The 17,357-nt window shown below is 47.4% G+C and overlaps 2 protein-coding genes across 8 annotated transcripts in view; both read right to left on the bottom strand.

Annotated features, from left to right (window-relative positions):
* The window catches only part of akap11 (A kinase (PRKA) anchor protein 11), a 178,985-nt gene extending 168,510 nt beyond the window's left edge, over nt 1–10,475 (bottom strand). For 5 of the 7 annotated variants that reach the window (XR_009523390.1, XR_009523389.1, XM_060039985.1 and 2 more), the window contains exons 1-7: nt 10,079–10,475; nt 8,004–8,109; nt 7,119–7,229; nt 6,956–7,009; nt 6,294–6,425; nt 5,083–5,347; nt 288–4,617 (exon numbers count right to left, since the gene is read on the bottom strand). Coding sequence is in view for 5 of the 7 variants with exons in the window: in XM_060039985.1 (XP_059895968.1) it covers nt 288–4,617; nt 5,083–5,347; nt 6,294–6,425; nt 6,956–7,009; nt 7,119–7,229; nt 8,004–8,066 (4,955 nt within the window). In the remaining 2 variants the exon portion in view is untranslated. Of the gene's footprint in view, nt 1–287; nt 4,618–5,082; nt 5,348–6,293; nt 6,426–6,955; nt 7,010–7,118; nt 7,230–8,003; nt 8,110–8,396; nt 8,781–9,643; nt 10,030–10,078 lie in introns of those variants that run through there. The other 2 variants (XM_060039987.1, XM_060039986.1) reach the window with 2 other exon arrangements.
* A 1,243-nt stretch (nt 10,476–11,718) lies between these two features.
* The window catches only part of dgkh (diacylglycerol kinase, eta), an 18,061-nt gene continuing 12,422 nt past the window's right edge, over nt 11,719–17,357 (bottom strand). Inside the window, exon 15 of the mRNA XM_060039494.1 lies at nt 11,719–15,860. Within this exon, the coding sequence (XP_059895477.1) occupies nt 15,774–15,860 (87 nt within the window). The 3' untranslated portion in view covers nt 11,719–15,773. The remainder of the gene's footprint in view (nt 15,861–17,357) is intronic.

Here is a 17,357-nt window from a genome sequence, read left to right as displayed (position 1 = left end):
AACATGTTGCGCAACCTACTATATAAAAAAAAAAACTAAACAGGGCAGAGTGACAAATAGCAAGTCATCTGGGGGAAATACAGTATTAGGTGTATTAGTAGGACACTTCTGAGACTGGGGGAGAGCCATCTGTTGTGGTTCAGACTTTTTGAGATTACTCAATGGGGCGATGCTGTGGTGAGGTACCTCTCGCGGCCGGGTGATTCCTCCCTGACCGCATCTCAAGTACCCTGAGGATGTGACTCAGCCCGAGTGCGTCGGGTACGTGGGGGTGCGTGCGTACGTACCTGGGGTTTGCCGCCTGACAGAGGTTGGACAGCGCCGACGTCATGATCTCAGCCGTCAGGCTCTCAGCGTAGCTGGCCCCGTCGTGGCCGATGCCGCTGTCGGCGTTGAGGCTGGTGTTGCTCAGCTCCCGCTTGGCCGTCTCCATGGCGACGGAGACCATCTCCTCGGCGAATGCCACGCGGAGGTCCAGGTCGATCTGGATCTTGGGGATCTCCAGGAGGTGTTCCGCTCCGCCCTCACACTCCTGGCCCCGCTTGGGCCTCACCCTGGGGCCCGCGTGCCCACAGTGGTGGAGGTGGTGCGCCCTGGGCCTGGTGCAGTGGGGGCAGGCTCCCTCCGACAGCCTGTCCGCGTAGGCGTGTCTGTCGTGAGCCGGGGGCCTCAGGTTCTCCTGGCCCAAGTGGCCGGCCGCAGAGAGACCCATCTCCAGGGTGTCCTCCACTATCTTCCTGGCGTAGTGCTCTATGACCTGCATGACCCCGGCGCCGTAGCCCCCGTCACTCAGGCTGCTGGTGCTGCGGTATTGCCCGCCCTTACCTTCCTCGGCCAGCAGGGGGCAGGAGAAGGCGTCTCTGATAAGATTCTCGGCCATGTCCTCCAGTTTGGTGCTTCTGTAGATACAGGAGTCTGTCAGAGACTTGGGCAGGAGCGCGGGCGGCAGGCACAGCTTCCGCGTCACGTCGCAGGTGATGCTGTTCGCTAACGACTCCGAAAAGTGGACCAAGTCGGCGTACTCCCGCTGACGCTGTTCCTCAGAGTCCTGGGGGCAAGTGCACACGCTGCTCTGTCCGACCCTTGGCTGGGACGCCTCATCCCCGGCTGCCTTCCAATCCTCCGGTAGGGACCTGGACGAGTGGAGTCGACGAGCGCTGGAAGACTTCTTCTTCATCTTGCGGGCGGCGTGGGTCAGGCCTTGCTTGATGGAGCGGTAGGCCAAGCGGCTGGCGTACTGGTCCAGCACGAGTTCCCTGCTGCCTCCCTCCTTCTTCAGCACCCTGATGAGGTAGCCGGCATACTCGTCAGTCACGCTCTCGCAGCTGGGGTACTGGGAGGACAAGCCTGGGCTGGAGGTGGCGGTGGAGATGGGATACTGGGGGCTGGAAGCCATTGGATGATGGTGATGGTGGTGACACTCAGGGACTGGCCTGTCCAGGCTACTTCTGCGCAGGGCGCTGTGATGGGGACACTGCGGACCTGGGTTGACCAACCGCTTCACGTCACTGATGACTTCCCCCGCCACCTCGCCGGCGTAAACCCACAGTGAGTTGAGGGTCTCCTCCGAGAACTGAGCCACGCTGTCCCTCCTCGCAACTCCCTCTGGGCTCCCTGACCCATCCTCCTCTTTCTCCTTCTCCTTCTCCAGCTTCTCAGCCCCAATCAGGGTGTCCATCTCCGTCGCCATGGATACAATGTGACAGGCAAGCCGTTCGGCATAGCGGAAGGCCTCCTTGTTGGACATCCTGCGAGCAGTCGCCCTTGAGGTGCCTCCGATCGCCGAGCCTCGGTGGACGGCGCCAGGCCCGCCTTCTCCGTGTTCCTCTTGCTCTTCCTCCTCGTCCTCTTCCTCCTGCCCGTGGCCCTCAGCCTCCTCCGACAGGGACCGCATCAGATTCACCATGAAGTCGGCCTTGTCTGCCTCGGGGCTCGGGTCTGCCGGCCCGGGACCGGGCTCCGGTAGGCAGCGGGGGGTAGGTGGTGGGGTCGCTGGGGAGAACTCCTTGGCCAGCTTGCCTTTTAATTTCTTGGAGAACTGCCTGATCTGCTTCTCCTTCGACACCTCGGTGGGCTGCTGGGGGCTAGAGGGAGGGGTTCCGGGTGTCCGTGTGGTCTTCTGACCGCAGCTTGGGGTGGACTCCTCCCTGGGGATGGAGGTCTTCCTCTGGACTCCTGTCCTGGCTCCGGGCAAATCTAAAGAGTCCATGGTCACAGGAAGCATCTCCCCTGTCCCACCACTACTACCAGGGATACACTCCCCACTACCTCTGCTTGCACATTTTGGCTGAGACGGCTCAATGTGTGTTCCTGACGTCTGTTCAGGGGGACCGCTTTGATTCACAGCCCCACAGTCCTTGCCGTCGTATGTGAAGCTCTCCTGGCCAGCTCTCTGCACCAGCGGTGAGTCAGGAAGATCGTCGCTGACCGAACCAGGCCTAGAAGAGGAGCCTCTCCTGCTCCCTATATTCTTGGTGAAAAACTCTGCGCAGTCACCAAAACTCTTTTTCATCTTGGTAGCGGTCATAAGCTCACATGCCTCGCTGACGATCATGTCCACCATGTTGCCAGAGAAGTGGTGGAAAGGGGACTTCCCTTCGGAGGCGTCTCCCCGGGGACCGTGTGAGTGGGGTCCTTGAGGGTAGTTCTCAGTCTGCGTGGCGGCAGTGGTGTCTGAAGAGGCCGTCGTCACCACTGTCCTCTTGGGGCTGGTCTGTGACGTGGGGGCAAGGGCTGACTTATACTGACACGTCTCTTCGGAGGGCGCGGGGAGGGAAAGGGCTTGGCCTGCCTGTGGCACAGAAATGCAGCTGGCCATGCCCGACACTGTAAACAGCGCTTTCTTCACCGTGCACACCCCGTTCTCCCCTGACGGGCCGGGGGTCCCGTCGGCGGTCGGGTCGGCGTGGCACACCTGCGAACCGGTGACGGTACTGCAGGTGTGTGTGCTGGTGTCGTCGGAGCTGACGTAGCAGACGTTGTCCAGAGAAACACTGATGGCTGCCTGGCTCGTGAAGGCCACGTCAGCCTGGGAGAGTTGTATGAAAGCCTCCTGTATGACCGACTCCGACAGGTCTGAAGCATAGGAGCACACCACCTCCTCTCCTTCGTCGTCGTCGTCGTCCTCCTCTGCCTCGCCTCTCCCTTGGCCGAAGGACCAGTCACTAGGGGTGAGCGGGGTCGAGGGGTGGGAGAACTGACACACCTCCATGATGCCCTCAAACACCAGTTCCTCGGCCAGGTCTGCAGCAAACTGGGACACCGTGCTGTTGAAGATCTGCTTTTTGACCGTCAGGAACTCCTTGAGCGCCCCGGACACGGCCTCGCCGACCAGGAAGCCGGCCAGGCCGCTGATGGCCCGCTCCTTCAGCACAATGGCGCGGCGCATACCGATCTCGTGGAAGGCCATCTGGAACACGGAGGAGGTGAGCCTGGCGGCCAGGTGGCAGAGCGTGGTGGTGCACTGGGACACGCCCTTCTGGAGGTCCCGCAGGGCACTGCCCAAGCTCATCTCCACCAGGTCTGTGGCGAAGCGCTGGATGCCGTCCTTCAGGAACTGAGGCCCCTGCGGCAGCTTGGCCACCGTCACGGCCTCCTGGATCTCGGAGAGCTTCATCAGGTGGCCGGCGGGGTTCTGGAACTCCTTGTGGCAGACGCAGCTCAGATTCTTGTTGTCCGACATGTCCGTCGGGGACTGGTAGCCGCACACCGAGCCCAGGATCTCCCTCGACAGACTGCTGGCGAAGTCGGAGTAGGTCTTGTAGAGCGAGCAAAGGTCCTGGGGCTTGCGCAGCTCTGAGACGTCTCCCTCTGATTTCCAAAAGTACTCCAGTGAACCTCCGGAGTCGCCCAGGGGGCTGAAGGCCGAGGCGCTAACGGGGCTGAAAAGCGGACCCTCCTCGCAGGACGTCCGCACAGGACGGGGGGAGTCGGGCACTTCAGAGTTCGGGGAGTAGGGTGACCCGGGTTTTAGAGGTGTAGGCTTTTTCAGATTGGCGGGAAGGGGGGGCTGGTCAAAGCGCTGCAGGTTCCTACCCTTGGTGGAGCAGCCTCGAGACACGTACTTGGAGCCACCTACGTTGATCTCGGACGGCTTCTTCTTCTTCTGGCCCGGGTCTGAGGGGTTCACGAGGTCCAGAGGCAGGGTGAGGGTGCAGCTGTCGGAGCTCAGCTCGTCTAGGTCATCGAATTGGTCGAAACTGTCGAAGAACTCGCTGACTTCCGAGTCAGAGTCCTCCACGGGCTCCCTGGGCCCGCCGGGCACCTGGGGGATGTCCAGCTTTGCCAGCAGACTCTTTTGGTAGCCCACCTCATCCAGGAAGATGATGGGGCTGGGGCTGGAGCCATCGGAATCGTCCGACTCGCTGTAGTGGGCGGCGGCGGGTTCCGGGAGGCGGGTCCCCGGGTTGTAGTGGGTCCACTGGGAGTCGGGGGCTGACGGTCTCTGCACCGTGATGGACACCTCCGGCCCACACTGGAGCTTGGAGGCGGGCCGCTTGGCGGAGGAGCCGATGATCACACGCGACCCCGCGAGGTCTTTCTTTCTCTTGTGGGCCGGGATGGTCTGGGACGCGACGTCACGTTTTGTGCCATGGTGATACGGAGCTGCGGCTGCAGCTGCAGAAACAGATACAATATGGAGAAAATTAAAGCAGACACGATTTACACATTTGTTTTGTGAATAGTGAATAAGACTCTTTTGACAAGACACATATTTTTAATGAATAAAAATTACATTATGATCAAATGTTCCTTTCTTTGATTGAAATTGTCTACAAAACAGTAATGACAGCTTACTGATTTAAAAGGTGACATATAATACCACCAGGTGTGAGTGAGAATAGCCGTCACAAGCCCTTTTGAAAATCTGCCACTTCTGACAAGCGGGCGTGTCGACCTAGATGTATGACGGATGTTTGAGCAACGTTTGCTACAGTCCACTGGGTAGGCTGGTAGACTGATCTATCCAGCATACACCTAGGTGGACGGCTAATCATACTCACACCTGGTGGTGGTATAAAATGTCACCTTTAACCCTTTCCTACAAAGAAACCCAAATGCTGAGCTTCCGCTAAAACCTACAGGGGGCCTCTCTGGCGTCCTCCTCCTCCAGATGCTCCAGCGCGGTCACAAAGTCGTCCTCGATGGACGAGACGGACTGGTTGGTGTCGTCCTCCTCCGCCTGGTGGGACTCGGACGAGCCCCTGTTGAGGACCTGCAGCTCCAGGGCGTAGCGGATCCCGGCCGCATAGCGCCCCAGCAGGCCCAGGAGGGAGGCGATGATGGCCTGAGGACAGGGCCCAGAGCTGGGACTGTGCCTCAGCACGCACACCACCCTGAGCCAGCACTGAGGAGAGGATAAGAGGAGAGAGAGACAGGGAGGAAACCCAATGTGAGAGGGTTTATTCGTTCCGCTAGAGGACAATCGGCTAAGGCCTGCCGAGCACAAAGAGAAAACAAGACGGTATTTGGTATCTAACCGCCAGACAGATTGTCAAGGACTCCCCCTCCCCAGGCAACGTGGGGACCCTACGAAGCAGTCGTCTGGAGTGCCGTCTGATTGGGTTTCAAAGACAAGACACGCACAAACATACACAGGTTCCCATGGGGGAGCCCTAACCTCGCCTCTCGTCCTCAGGGCAGGGGATGGAAGGAATCAGGCAGTGTGGGGGTTTGTTGTTATGTCTACACTGCTGGTAGCACGATGCTTATGCAGAATACTCAGGGTGTGTGTGGGGGTGGATGGGGGGGAAGGGGACGCTCTGCATCAGAAAAAAAACACAGATTGGGCACAGGCCTCGTGTGGGAAAACAAGCAGGAAGGACACCGCTGCGATTGTGGGTAAAGGAAACTAACTCTGCCTATGTTCCCACCTGTGTTTGTCCGGGAGCATGCAGGGCGAACAGAGGGATACATCTTGCACTGATTTACATGGGAGGTGAGGTACATGGCCTCAACCCAGGCGTTTTTTCTATAATCAACCAGGAACTGATTTTTTTTATTTATTTTTTTCATTTCTTTCTCCACGGTTGCCTAAAATGAACGCTGCGCGTTTCAGCCTTTGGCTTAAAAATAGGAGGCTCACATAAAAACAACTCACATTCCAAGCCGCCATCGTGGTGCTTTTTCACGATTAAAATAAGAATAACAACCCCGTTGCAAGGTTATTCTCAAATGTTTGGTGAAAGAAGTACCCATACGGTGTCAAAGCATGCTCCTCTCATGGCGCTTCAGATCCAATGACTGAAACCCTCCTACACTCCGTAATGCACGGAGACACCTCCTGCATCTACCTGAGTGGCTGGGTCCCTTCCCGGGACCGGGCGGCGCGAGTCCTTGAGCAGCAGCACCTCGTCGTTGCGGAGGCTGTGGACGTGGAGGGAGCGGAGCAGGTCACACAGCTCCACGGGCAGAGAGGACAGAGCCTGGGGAGCCAGAGAGGAAGTTGTGGAAAATGCAGTGGACTCTGATCACTGCTCGCCACATCACATCATCTGAATCAGCGTCATCCAAATGCATCAGGCTGCACGATACATATAAGATATAACACAGCCTTTCTGACCGTTTTAAACAGTGCAAAATATGCCAGAGTATGTGTGTTCGGTATCCCCTAATGTTGTATTAAATGAAGGATGCTACGTGGATACATTTATGTAGTGTGCATTTCCCTCCAAGTGAATTTCCTCCCATTACCCTTTGCTCTCCAGTTATTTCTGGATTACAGATTTTATGAAAAATAATCTCTTTTCAGTAACAAATTTATTCTCATTATTAATATGAAATGAAAGCCACGCCTAATTGCATCTTGTTCAAATATATGAGGTGACAATTGTTGTATTTTTTGTGAGTGTTTACCACATGAATACTGTAGTGTAGCGTGTGAGTTTGGTATCGTCTCTCTCCAGTTCAATGGAAAATCTGCCTTGGTGGTTAATATCCAGCTACACCAACTCACCTGTGGAGAGGCATCCTTCCCTTCAGAGAGACCAGGAAGACACACAAAATTTATCTGAAAAGAAGTGTCAAATGACATTAGTGCTAGGTGTCTAGGATTCCTCACTCTGCATCAAAAAAACATTGTTTTTTTTCCTGGCATGCCATAAGTGTGGGACACGAACCTCGGTTAACCTGAGTGCGTCTCCTCTCTGCAGCTCCACACTCACGCGACACAGCTCTTTCTTGGTCCTCAGAAGGCTCTTCACACCCTGTCCCCCGCTGTCGCGCACCGTCTGCACCACAGACCACAATAATACATTTGAAACTATTGATTTCACCCAAAGCCGGTGCAGTGCCAACACCAACCAAGGTCTCCAACCCTAACATGACCGGAGACCTTGGTCCAACCCTAACAGGACCGGAGACCTTGATCCAATCCTAACATGACCGGAGACCTTGGTTTGTTAATCGTTACCAATGCCGCTTTATTTACATAAACCCAGACTGCCACACTCTAATAAAATAAATGCCTCCTAAGTGCTAAATCTACAGCGTGTTTTGTCAGTGGGTGAACAGCATGCTCTTTGATCAGAGCAGGGAAAATGTAATTACCTTTTGTAATATTTATGAGAATTTTTGATTGATATAAAGGCTAAATCCAAATGACAAATTTCCCATAATCATCAATAAATTCCATAAGTTTGTTTAATATCCGAGAACACATGCAACTGATAAATTGCAGAAACCCCCTCACAGCCGGTTAGTAAAGAATAAAGGTTGAATTTATACAATTCTAATGCAAGTGCCTTCTTATCTGAATAGACCAACATAACCTCAATCAACACTTGATGGCCAATTTGAATTCAGGGTTAAAAAAAAAAGCAACAATAGCAAGTTTTTCTATTACATGTAGAAAGATAAGTGACACATAGTTTCTAAAATGCATACTTTCTACATTGAAAATAAAAGGTTATTGTAATGCCTTCATATTAACAACACATTAGAATGCTATCTGTAGAAGGACGCCATCTCAAGAGATGTACTCCAGATAACTTTAGTTGACAGACCTCTTTTCGAATGGACGCTCTGGTCCTCAGCGGCACCCCTCGAATGCGGGCACAGGCGTCCATGGCAACGGAGGGCTGGTCGTGGCTACCTGGCCGGGCCACTCACCTGCACAGAGGAGAGTATAGAAGGAGGGAGGGGTTGGCGGGGAGAAAGGGAGAGAGAGAACGGAGAGAGTGTGATAACCCTGTGACTATGGGCTGAGTTTGTGTGACTCTAGCATGAGATGACTAATGCAATAGAATGTATTACTGCAGGCAAAGATATCAAACAAACAGACAGTCATGCAGACTCATGTGACGAATGTTACCAAAAAATATTTTCAGCGACGAGCATTAAAGGAAATTTGTTGTTATTGCTCAGATATATGCAAAATTATATAATGCCTTCATTACCATCCTACAAAAATAAAGGGTTCTGCAGGCCTCGGAGATCAACATCAAAACAGCTACAGTATGTCTGGACTTGTCGTGCTGCCGTGGTCAACACTGCGCAGACCTTCTCCCTTTGAAATCCCTTCAACAAGCCAGAGTGCATCCATGATCAAAAAGCATGGTGAGATAACAGAGGTGTATGCTCGGGTCGGGACCAGAGCTCGGGGGAAAACACACTCAGTAAGCATGACAGGGATGGACAAATATTGACTCTGTCCTTGCTTGGAGGGAGTTGCTCTTTTGCACCCCTGCCTCCCCAAGACATCCAAGCTTCATCCTTTGAGGTATGGGCCAAATTGAGTTTAGAAAAGGTCTTGAGCTCCAATTGATCAGCCAACCCTACCCCCTGAGAAACACGATTAATGAGGAAAAAATAAATAAAGTATATGCAACTGTATGATCCAGGACCACTGGACTTCTCACGGGTGTTTCGGTAGTCTGTTCAAAAACAACAGGACCACTGCTGCTAACCTCAACTATGCAGTGCATCCCGGCTCGGTCATAGGGAAAGAAGTCACAATGACGTCTATTATTGCTGTGACCAAGACCATGGGGAATAACAACAATTCTCTGAAAATGTACTTTTTGCAGCCTGTGGTGTTTTTTGTTTACCCCCGAAGCTCTAGCAATCTCTTGTTTTTCTCAATGTAGCCTCACTTTTCTACAATGCTTGCAAGAACACTGTTCAAATATTCTTTGTTTATTATACCAATCAACACATTTTAAAGAATTGCCAGCTTTACTGTAAGAAGTTCAGGTTGGGGGGAAGGTTCATTTTAAAACTGCTCTGCAGGAATCCCATGTCGGATTGCCTCTGTGAGTCGCAGAACAGAGCCAGCAGTATCCATCACAAGATACATTGGCCCCGAAACATTAGCCAGCAATATGTATGCAACATACAGGCCCATTGAGAGAGCAAGAGCAAATATTGTGTTCATCAGGACTTAAACAATGACATCGTTCTCAGCAGTGACACACTGCTTATATAACTGTTATGAAGCCTTTATGAAGCCTTAGCGTGAACATTTAGCACATCCACACAATAACATAACATGGTAACGTTAACGCTCTCTGCAGGGAAGATGTTTACCAAGAATCCTGACAGCGAGACGTATTTGTAAACGCCATGTTTTGGTCAGAGATGATATCGATGTCAACGTTGTCTGATCCAACTGGTTATGATAAATGCTACGACGATGGGTAGGTACCATTGAAGGCGTCTAGGATAGTAAACCAGCCATGGATCCTGACGTAGGTTCTTTCCAGATGATTCAAAACCCCTCACCATTACAATGTAGCCCTACATGAATGGATTAGTTGCTGGCAAGCTAGCTACTGCAGAACGACAATATCCACTTCCTGTTTTAACTCTACACAATAATCATGGTAGCGAAAAGGGAAAAAGATGGGATTCCAATCAATAATTGTTGTGAAATATATAATGCGGTGGTAGTTGATAAGCTGTCAATCATTTGTTTGGCAGCAGAAGCCAGGCCTCGTTTGGATCGGCCTGTGATGTCACCCGAACAGCTATCAATAAGATACGTTGGTGTTGAAATACAGATTGTATTCAACCGACAAACCATTCGTTTATATCTTTTGGACATTTGATATGGGATGTATGGAGAATGGTTTTAACTCACCGTTCACTGTTGGGCTCCAGCATTATGGCGATAGGCATCCTTGCTGATGGGCGGTCCGTGTAGGCCTACTGTACGATCTGTTTGTTTTGAACGACTCTGGCCCGTGGTTGAGGATTAAAACTGCATTTTGAATGTGGTTGGTTAACATCAAAATTTTCCACCGCTGAGATAGCTGTATTACTTATAGGGGTATTTATGTTTAGTTCGCTAACAAAATAAATAAAATTTGAGATATTTGTTTGATCTAGAAAAGTTATGCTTTGTTCAAACTTTAATGACAACTAGTCTCGATTTTGAACGAGCCATCACAAATTAATATATCAGCTATATATTTTTTTTATACAGTTATATTGAGGATGTGCCGATTCGTTCGACTCCCAAAAGAGGATCCGATTTCCCATCACTGACCGTTTCCTCTTTTCCAAGCATGAAAACAATCCGATTTCAGGCACAGCTAATCACTCTCAGAAGAAACTGTAGAGCACAGAGCAGTCGAACTGCAATAATATAATGCAATGTAGGCCTAATTGTATATTGTATATAATAAGTAATCCACTCAATTAATAAACATATTTACGAGTTTACAAGTCAACTTTACTCAACCTTAATACAGCTTTTTTTACACTCGCAAAAAAAGACAATTATTCACTATTAACGCTTTATCACTGACCTTACCAATTCAACTTAAAATATAAGTATTTTGGGCAACTGTCATTATTGCTCACGGCAAAGACGGCTTGGCTTTATAATTCATTCAAAAGTGCCCAACATCAAAAGTGCCCACTTCCTGATTTTGCTCAACACACATTACACCGAAACCTATTTGTTTTTAAACCTACAGTGGGTTAACTTATGGTTACATTAATGATACCTAATTTGTCATTTTATATCATAAAGCTAAATCTTTATAGGGGATGTTTTGGTAGCAAGGTTTCTTGTAACCACTTATTTCTCTTGCTTATTTTCAATGACATAATTAAGTTATATTATATAGTTTTATTATGGAAATGACTGAAAATTAGGAGAAAATCAGTTTAGCAACTGCAAAAAAATATTTCAAGAAAAGGGACCTTGACTGAAGTGGGGGGTATAGGGGGGGGGAGCAAACGTAAGTATTTTGTTGGACAGAGCAAAAGAGAGGATGTGGCTATTTCTAAAGGCATGGAGGCATCATATATGGTGTGCAGTTCAGATCACATCATTTCACAATAAGTAATGTAGGCTCATTTTATAAATAACAATCAGTGGATTAATTATAAAAATAATATACCACACTAGTAAAAGTAAAGTTTATTAAGTGTGGGCAATTCTGTCAATTAACTAAATTGTTTTGTATATTTTCTTAAGCTAACGGACACTTACCTTTTGACCACTTAGCATTGATGACTTGCATGCATATAGTGAAGATTAAAATCATCAATATCACTATTTCAATGTTTAGTTATCATCAATACTAACCTTTGTTATAAGAGGTGAAATATCCGATTAATTTCCTTTTTTAAAGATTAGATAGTTAATTATACATTTTGTTATAAACTTTATTTTTATTTTTGCTTTAAATGCCAAATAGGTGAACCAAAACAAACAAATAATTATAAACATAGAGAACAAAATGATTCAATGCAAGTGAGCAAACCCCATTGTGTATTCATTCAGTTTTATTGAAGAAGGAATATATGAACAGGTGGCCTTTTTTAAGTCACCACAAAAAATGTACAACAAAGCTGGACCATTTATTTATTCAGAATACAAAAATACACATCTCAGTGACTTCAAATTGTAATAAATAGTTAACCATGCATTCTAACCATAAAAAGGCACAGAAAACAGTCACTTAGTAGTCATAAAAATTACCAACTACTTACTTACTTTACCAAAGTCATCCAGATATTACGTAATATAGGTGACAACTGTAACATTATATTCCAAATGTGAAAACACAATACACATCATATCATATAACCTTAGGCAATAAATATGCAAATATTCAAATATTGTTTATACCTATAGACATTTTAAGAAATTAAAACTGTGCCATAGTAAACTAATGTAAACAAATGAAACACACATTCCCCCCCCCCCCCCAACATTTTTCTTGTTTTGTTTTTTTGGATTATGAAAACCAGGCAGTTTGCAGCATTTATTTACAGACCACTGGAAAACTCAGTAAGGGAGAAGGTGGGCATGTCCACTATGTATAGAACAACCCAACTCCCTCCTGCCTGTAGTCTGAGTCAGAACAAGTAGGGTTAATATAATCTGTCTGGACATTTGAAACATCACAAGCATACACAACAGAGCAAACGGACTCCGACACATACATCAAGATGAAATACACATTCATACCCAAATGAGTGGCCATGGAGATGAAGAATAAAATGCATAAAATATGGTTATTGAGCACTGAAGAAACAAGGCAGTTTGATTCATACTACTACCTCTGTTTAAAGCACTGACAAAACAAGGCCTCAGTGACTTTTAGACCCTACACTCTAGACCCAACAACTGGACTAACGTGCACTTTAATCCAGACTTCTGGAATATGATTAGGAGAGGCATGAACCTATTCCTATCCTCTAATTACTGATACATATATCATTTGCATTTTCTGAATGTGAGTCCAAGGCATAGTTCATATGTCCATACGTTTAGGGTTTGTGTGATGCAAAAAAAAGACACTTGCTTAACTAGTAAATGAAAGGCATTAGAGTCAGGCGTGTAGTGATTGGAGTGTTAAAGTTTGACTTGAGTCTGCAACACAGCTACTATCTATATTAGCCCCGATGCAAGTGATTGTCTGCAACAGCATTACTTATGATGCAGTAAGAGCGAAAGAGAGGGAGCGACTTGGGAACGCATCAGAGTGATATGGCTCCCTCTAGTGGATGATCTAGCATAATGCTGCAGCTTAATCTGCCAAATCAAAGTCTGACTTGATTATATATTGTATGGTTTAGCTGCCTTTTGCTACATTTCAGGGATCCATTATGGAAAGGAACCCCTTATCCAAATCCTCTTCTAGTTTACTCTAACGTGATATCATTATGCAGGAAGCAATGTAGGGCAAAACCAGTATTTGATATTAAAATGCAAGTGGGAATGATATTGCTCTGGGGGGGACCGGTTGAAAAATAAAACAAGATTACGAATGTAATGTGGACCAATCATTTCAAAATAAATGAAAAAAGGGGAGATTCAGACTGATGGCAATGATACGCTTTACAATTGCTGATAGATATGGGGGATGCCACTGGTAATGAAGAAGCATGCATAGTTACATGTATGCACGTGTACACACACACACACACACACACACACACACACACACACACACACACACACACACACACACACACACACACACACACACACACACACACACACTCTGCAAGCAATTGCATTGTGATACATGGTGAAATGATAGCACAACAGTCATGTCTGCCTGTTCTAGTTATTCATGGACATGGTCCTACGAAGGAGAATCACCTTGGAAGCACAGAGGAACGAGACTACAATCTAATGAACTTCTGGAAGAATCTCGGAGTGTCTGTCTATGGGGGTTCATTCTAAACCATGAGACCATGGAGGGCTGCCATGTTAGAAAGCTGCAGAGTCTGTATAAAAAAAACAAACAAGAGCTATATATTGCACCGCCATTAGAATACAACAGCATTGTCATGTACAAAAGATTAAAACTGAATTAATAATCCACAAAATGATGCCATGGTGCTAGGTACACGATCCAACATGAATGCTGCTGACCATGCATTCATTGTCCGCCCTCTACAAAGGCATTCAACTACAACACTTACAAACAGTGTTTGCATACACCAGTAAACTGTCCGTACAGTGCATATATATCTATGTATATCTATATCTATATATAGATATATATACATACTTTTTGTCATCACATATACAAATATACCCTGTAATGCTTTCAATCTTACAGACATATCAAGAAAACTTCTATTAACATCTTGCTAGTAATTCAAAGAATCAAAAACAGAACCAAAGAAAGCTGAGTTATGCTGCAAGTCAACTGCTCTATATTCAAAACCAACACTTGACTCCCTTCCTCCTTCCAAATAGTGTTATCCAAATACTGGAGTTGAAATTGCTGCGGTAAAAATACAAAACAAAATGGGCAAAAAAGTCAAACGTTGAACTGTTATAACTGATATGAGGGTTTTGCACTTGCACAATATGCGAGGCAATTTGAAAAAGTGCCTTTACAGTATTAACACAATGAAGTCCCTATGCTATATAATGGCTGGCTTTCAGATTGATGATAGCCATCCAAATAATTCTGAACGTCCACTCCGTCCTTTCTCGTCACGATCGCCCGTGAGCCCCATGAGCTCGACAGAGCCCCCATGGTGGCATTCTCCGTGCCTCAGAGTGGTTTTCTACACCGCTAGCCTCCCATGACATTCACTTTGGTACAGGCTTTCACATCAACGGAGAGTGTGTTCAATCTACAGCTAAAAGTCCTATTCATATTCATATTAATACCTCCTCGATGCGTTCTTATGATTTCTACGGATAAAGCACGTTTTTACACTAGAATTTGAAAATATTGGCACTTGGACAAGTCACTTTGACACCAATTTATCATGCAAATGAAATAAATAATGAAAACTAATAAAAAAAAAAAACTAGAAAAAAGCTTGATTTCTTTTAGACCAAAAAAAAGATGCTTTCAGTAGTAACAAATGGCATCGTAATACTTAAGTCATAAAAAACTTGTTCAAGTGTTATTATTGTACACACACTCACACACGCACGCACGCACACACACATGATAAAAAAAAAAAACACTAATCATGCAAATAAACATATCTATAGTTGAGTAAGCATGTCATGCAACAACATCCCAACCACGGTAACCAAACACTGAGCTCAAACCCCAGTGACGGCGTCATCCCTGGTCATTGCGATGGCCTGTTCTGAATGGCTGAAATAAGCAGACCATACCTGCAATGTAAAAACACGCTCACTGATTTAAAACACGCTTATGCATGACCTGTGTTCGAACAGAGAGGGAGCCTTCGCTGCGTTTTTGAATTCTAGACATGTGTTGGTTCCCATGAAGCCATTTCCATCATGCTACTTTCAGTCGTTTAAAATGGTTCCGCCGACCAACAAAGTGCTGACAGTGGGAACTGAAACCAGCTCTGCACTGCGTCCCGCGGGGCATCGCTCCTGGAAGTCCTTGGTTTTGCTACTCCGACATGGCCGCCTGTAACCGGCCCACCGCTCAGCAACCTGAGGGCCGTGATGTCTTGTGTGTGTGTGCCATGAGTGGAAAGGTGTGAGAAATGGCTTTTTAATATGTATTTCTTATAAGACCAAAGACGTTGTGAGGCATCTCTCTCCCCCACCCCCCCTCAACCCCTCTTTCCCCCAAATCTACTTTCTTCAATTCGCTTTTCCTTTCTTTGGCACAAAGCTTACACTACACACTAAACTCTGGATGTCACATGTGTCTGTCCCAACTCACAGGGTACTTCTCTCCTTCCCTCCCCCCTCCCCCAGACTTGAGGCATAAACAATTTGAGTCCTGTTCCCCGGGAAAACCGAGCATTTCAACAGATGCTCCACAACGCCACTCCGATCAAAACCCTTCCTGACAAAAGGGGGGTGGGGAGGTTCATTCTTCCCTCTCTGCAGGTGTGGCATCCGCTTCCAGAGGTCAGAGGTCAACCATGGCGGATTTGGCCAGGTCTTTAGTTCCCTGGAGGATTCTCTTCATATGACCCACTTTCGATATCCCCAGATCCTGTGGAGAGAGACAAGGAGAGGTGGGGCAGAGAGTGAGTCCCACCCAAGTCCCAGGCCTCAGCCCCCCCAATCGATCCTGCTCCTTATTGCAGACACGCTAGATCACTTTTACTTTGGCCACGTTAACATTGCAGGCTGAAGTGGCCCAGGTCTGATTGAGATTACAAATTGACATATTTCTCACAGCAGTTTGTGTAGCACGCATCACATTTAATCTGGTCTTTTCAAATCAAAGTGGGGCCACCTTTGCAATGGGTCCTCTGTATGCAGGAGGCATAACAGTGTAGAGAACAGGTTTTGGTGTTTCAAAACTGAAAGGTACCGGGTTCAATCCCCAATGTCCACAGCACACTTGAGTCAGCTCCTTCATTATGTATCTCGATTCACTATAAGCCGTTTTGGATATACAGTAAGTGAGGAAAATAAGTATGTGATGGTAGATCGCACACCATTGTGATCTCTGCCATTGCAGTATAGGCAACATCAGTCTTGAGTATTAATGCCTGCAATGCGAAGGTAGCTTTAGACTTAGTCAAAAATAAAACAAAAACATTTTCAAATCTGAATTCTGGAGAACTGCAACAATTGCTTTTATACGCGACTCACATTTCTGGGTCTGTTGCTTGTATTACAGTTTTTCTCAGTCGCTTTTTGTCATTTCTCAGATCAGAATTGAAATTTGCAAAGCAGTAAGTGCATTTCTCAAAACAATGTGTTCAAATAGCAAAACACCATGGATTACCTGCTTGCTCAAAATCCTTAGTTCATCTCTCAAAAGTAAATATCTGTTTCAATGAACATGTGCCATCAGAATGACAAGTCCTTGTGTCATTGTCTTAGGATAAGACAGTCAAAATGCCAGTGTGTAGAAATGTATAGAAATATGCTTGACATATTATGACAACTTGTTCAACCATTTTGCATGTAAAGTTAAGTTAAGTCCTTTATTCATCCCTTTTTAGGGGTGAATAATTCTTTCTCTGCTTTTGACCCATCCGGGTAGCCGGTGAACACACACAGAGGTCCACACGCAGAGGTCCACACACAGAGGTCCACACGCAGAGGTCCACACACAGAGGTCCACACAGAGGTCCACACACAGAGGTCCACACACAGAGGTCCACACACATGGGGGCACACACAGAGGTCCACACACAGAGGTCCACACACAGAGGTCCACACACAGAGGTCCACACACATGGGGGCACACACAGAGGTCCACACACAGAGGTCCACACACAGAGGTCCACACACAGAGGTCCACACACAGAGGTCCACACACAGAGGTCCACACACAGAGGCCCGGGGAGCAGGTGGGGGTTTCAGATGCCTTGCTCAAGGGCACCTCATCCGTGGATTTGTTCAGGATTCGAACTGGCCACCCTCCGGTTACCAGTCCAACTCCTTCACCATTATGCCACGGATGCCACCAAAAAGACTTATGCAATGACCTAATACCTAAATGTTGTGGGGGTGAGACTATTCCATAGAGACC

Source organism: Gadus macrocephalus, chromosome 20 (genome assembly GCF_031168955.1).
Source record: "Gadus macrocephalus chromosome 20, ASM3116895v1".
NCBI classification, from domain to species: domain Eukaryota; kingdom Metazoa; phylum Chordata; class Actinopteri; order Gadiformes; family Gadidae; genus Gadus; species Gadus macrocephalus.
Note: the sequence above shows the minus strand (reverse complement) of the source record. Positions and strands in the feature narration are given on the sequence as shown.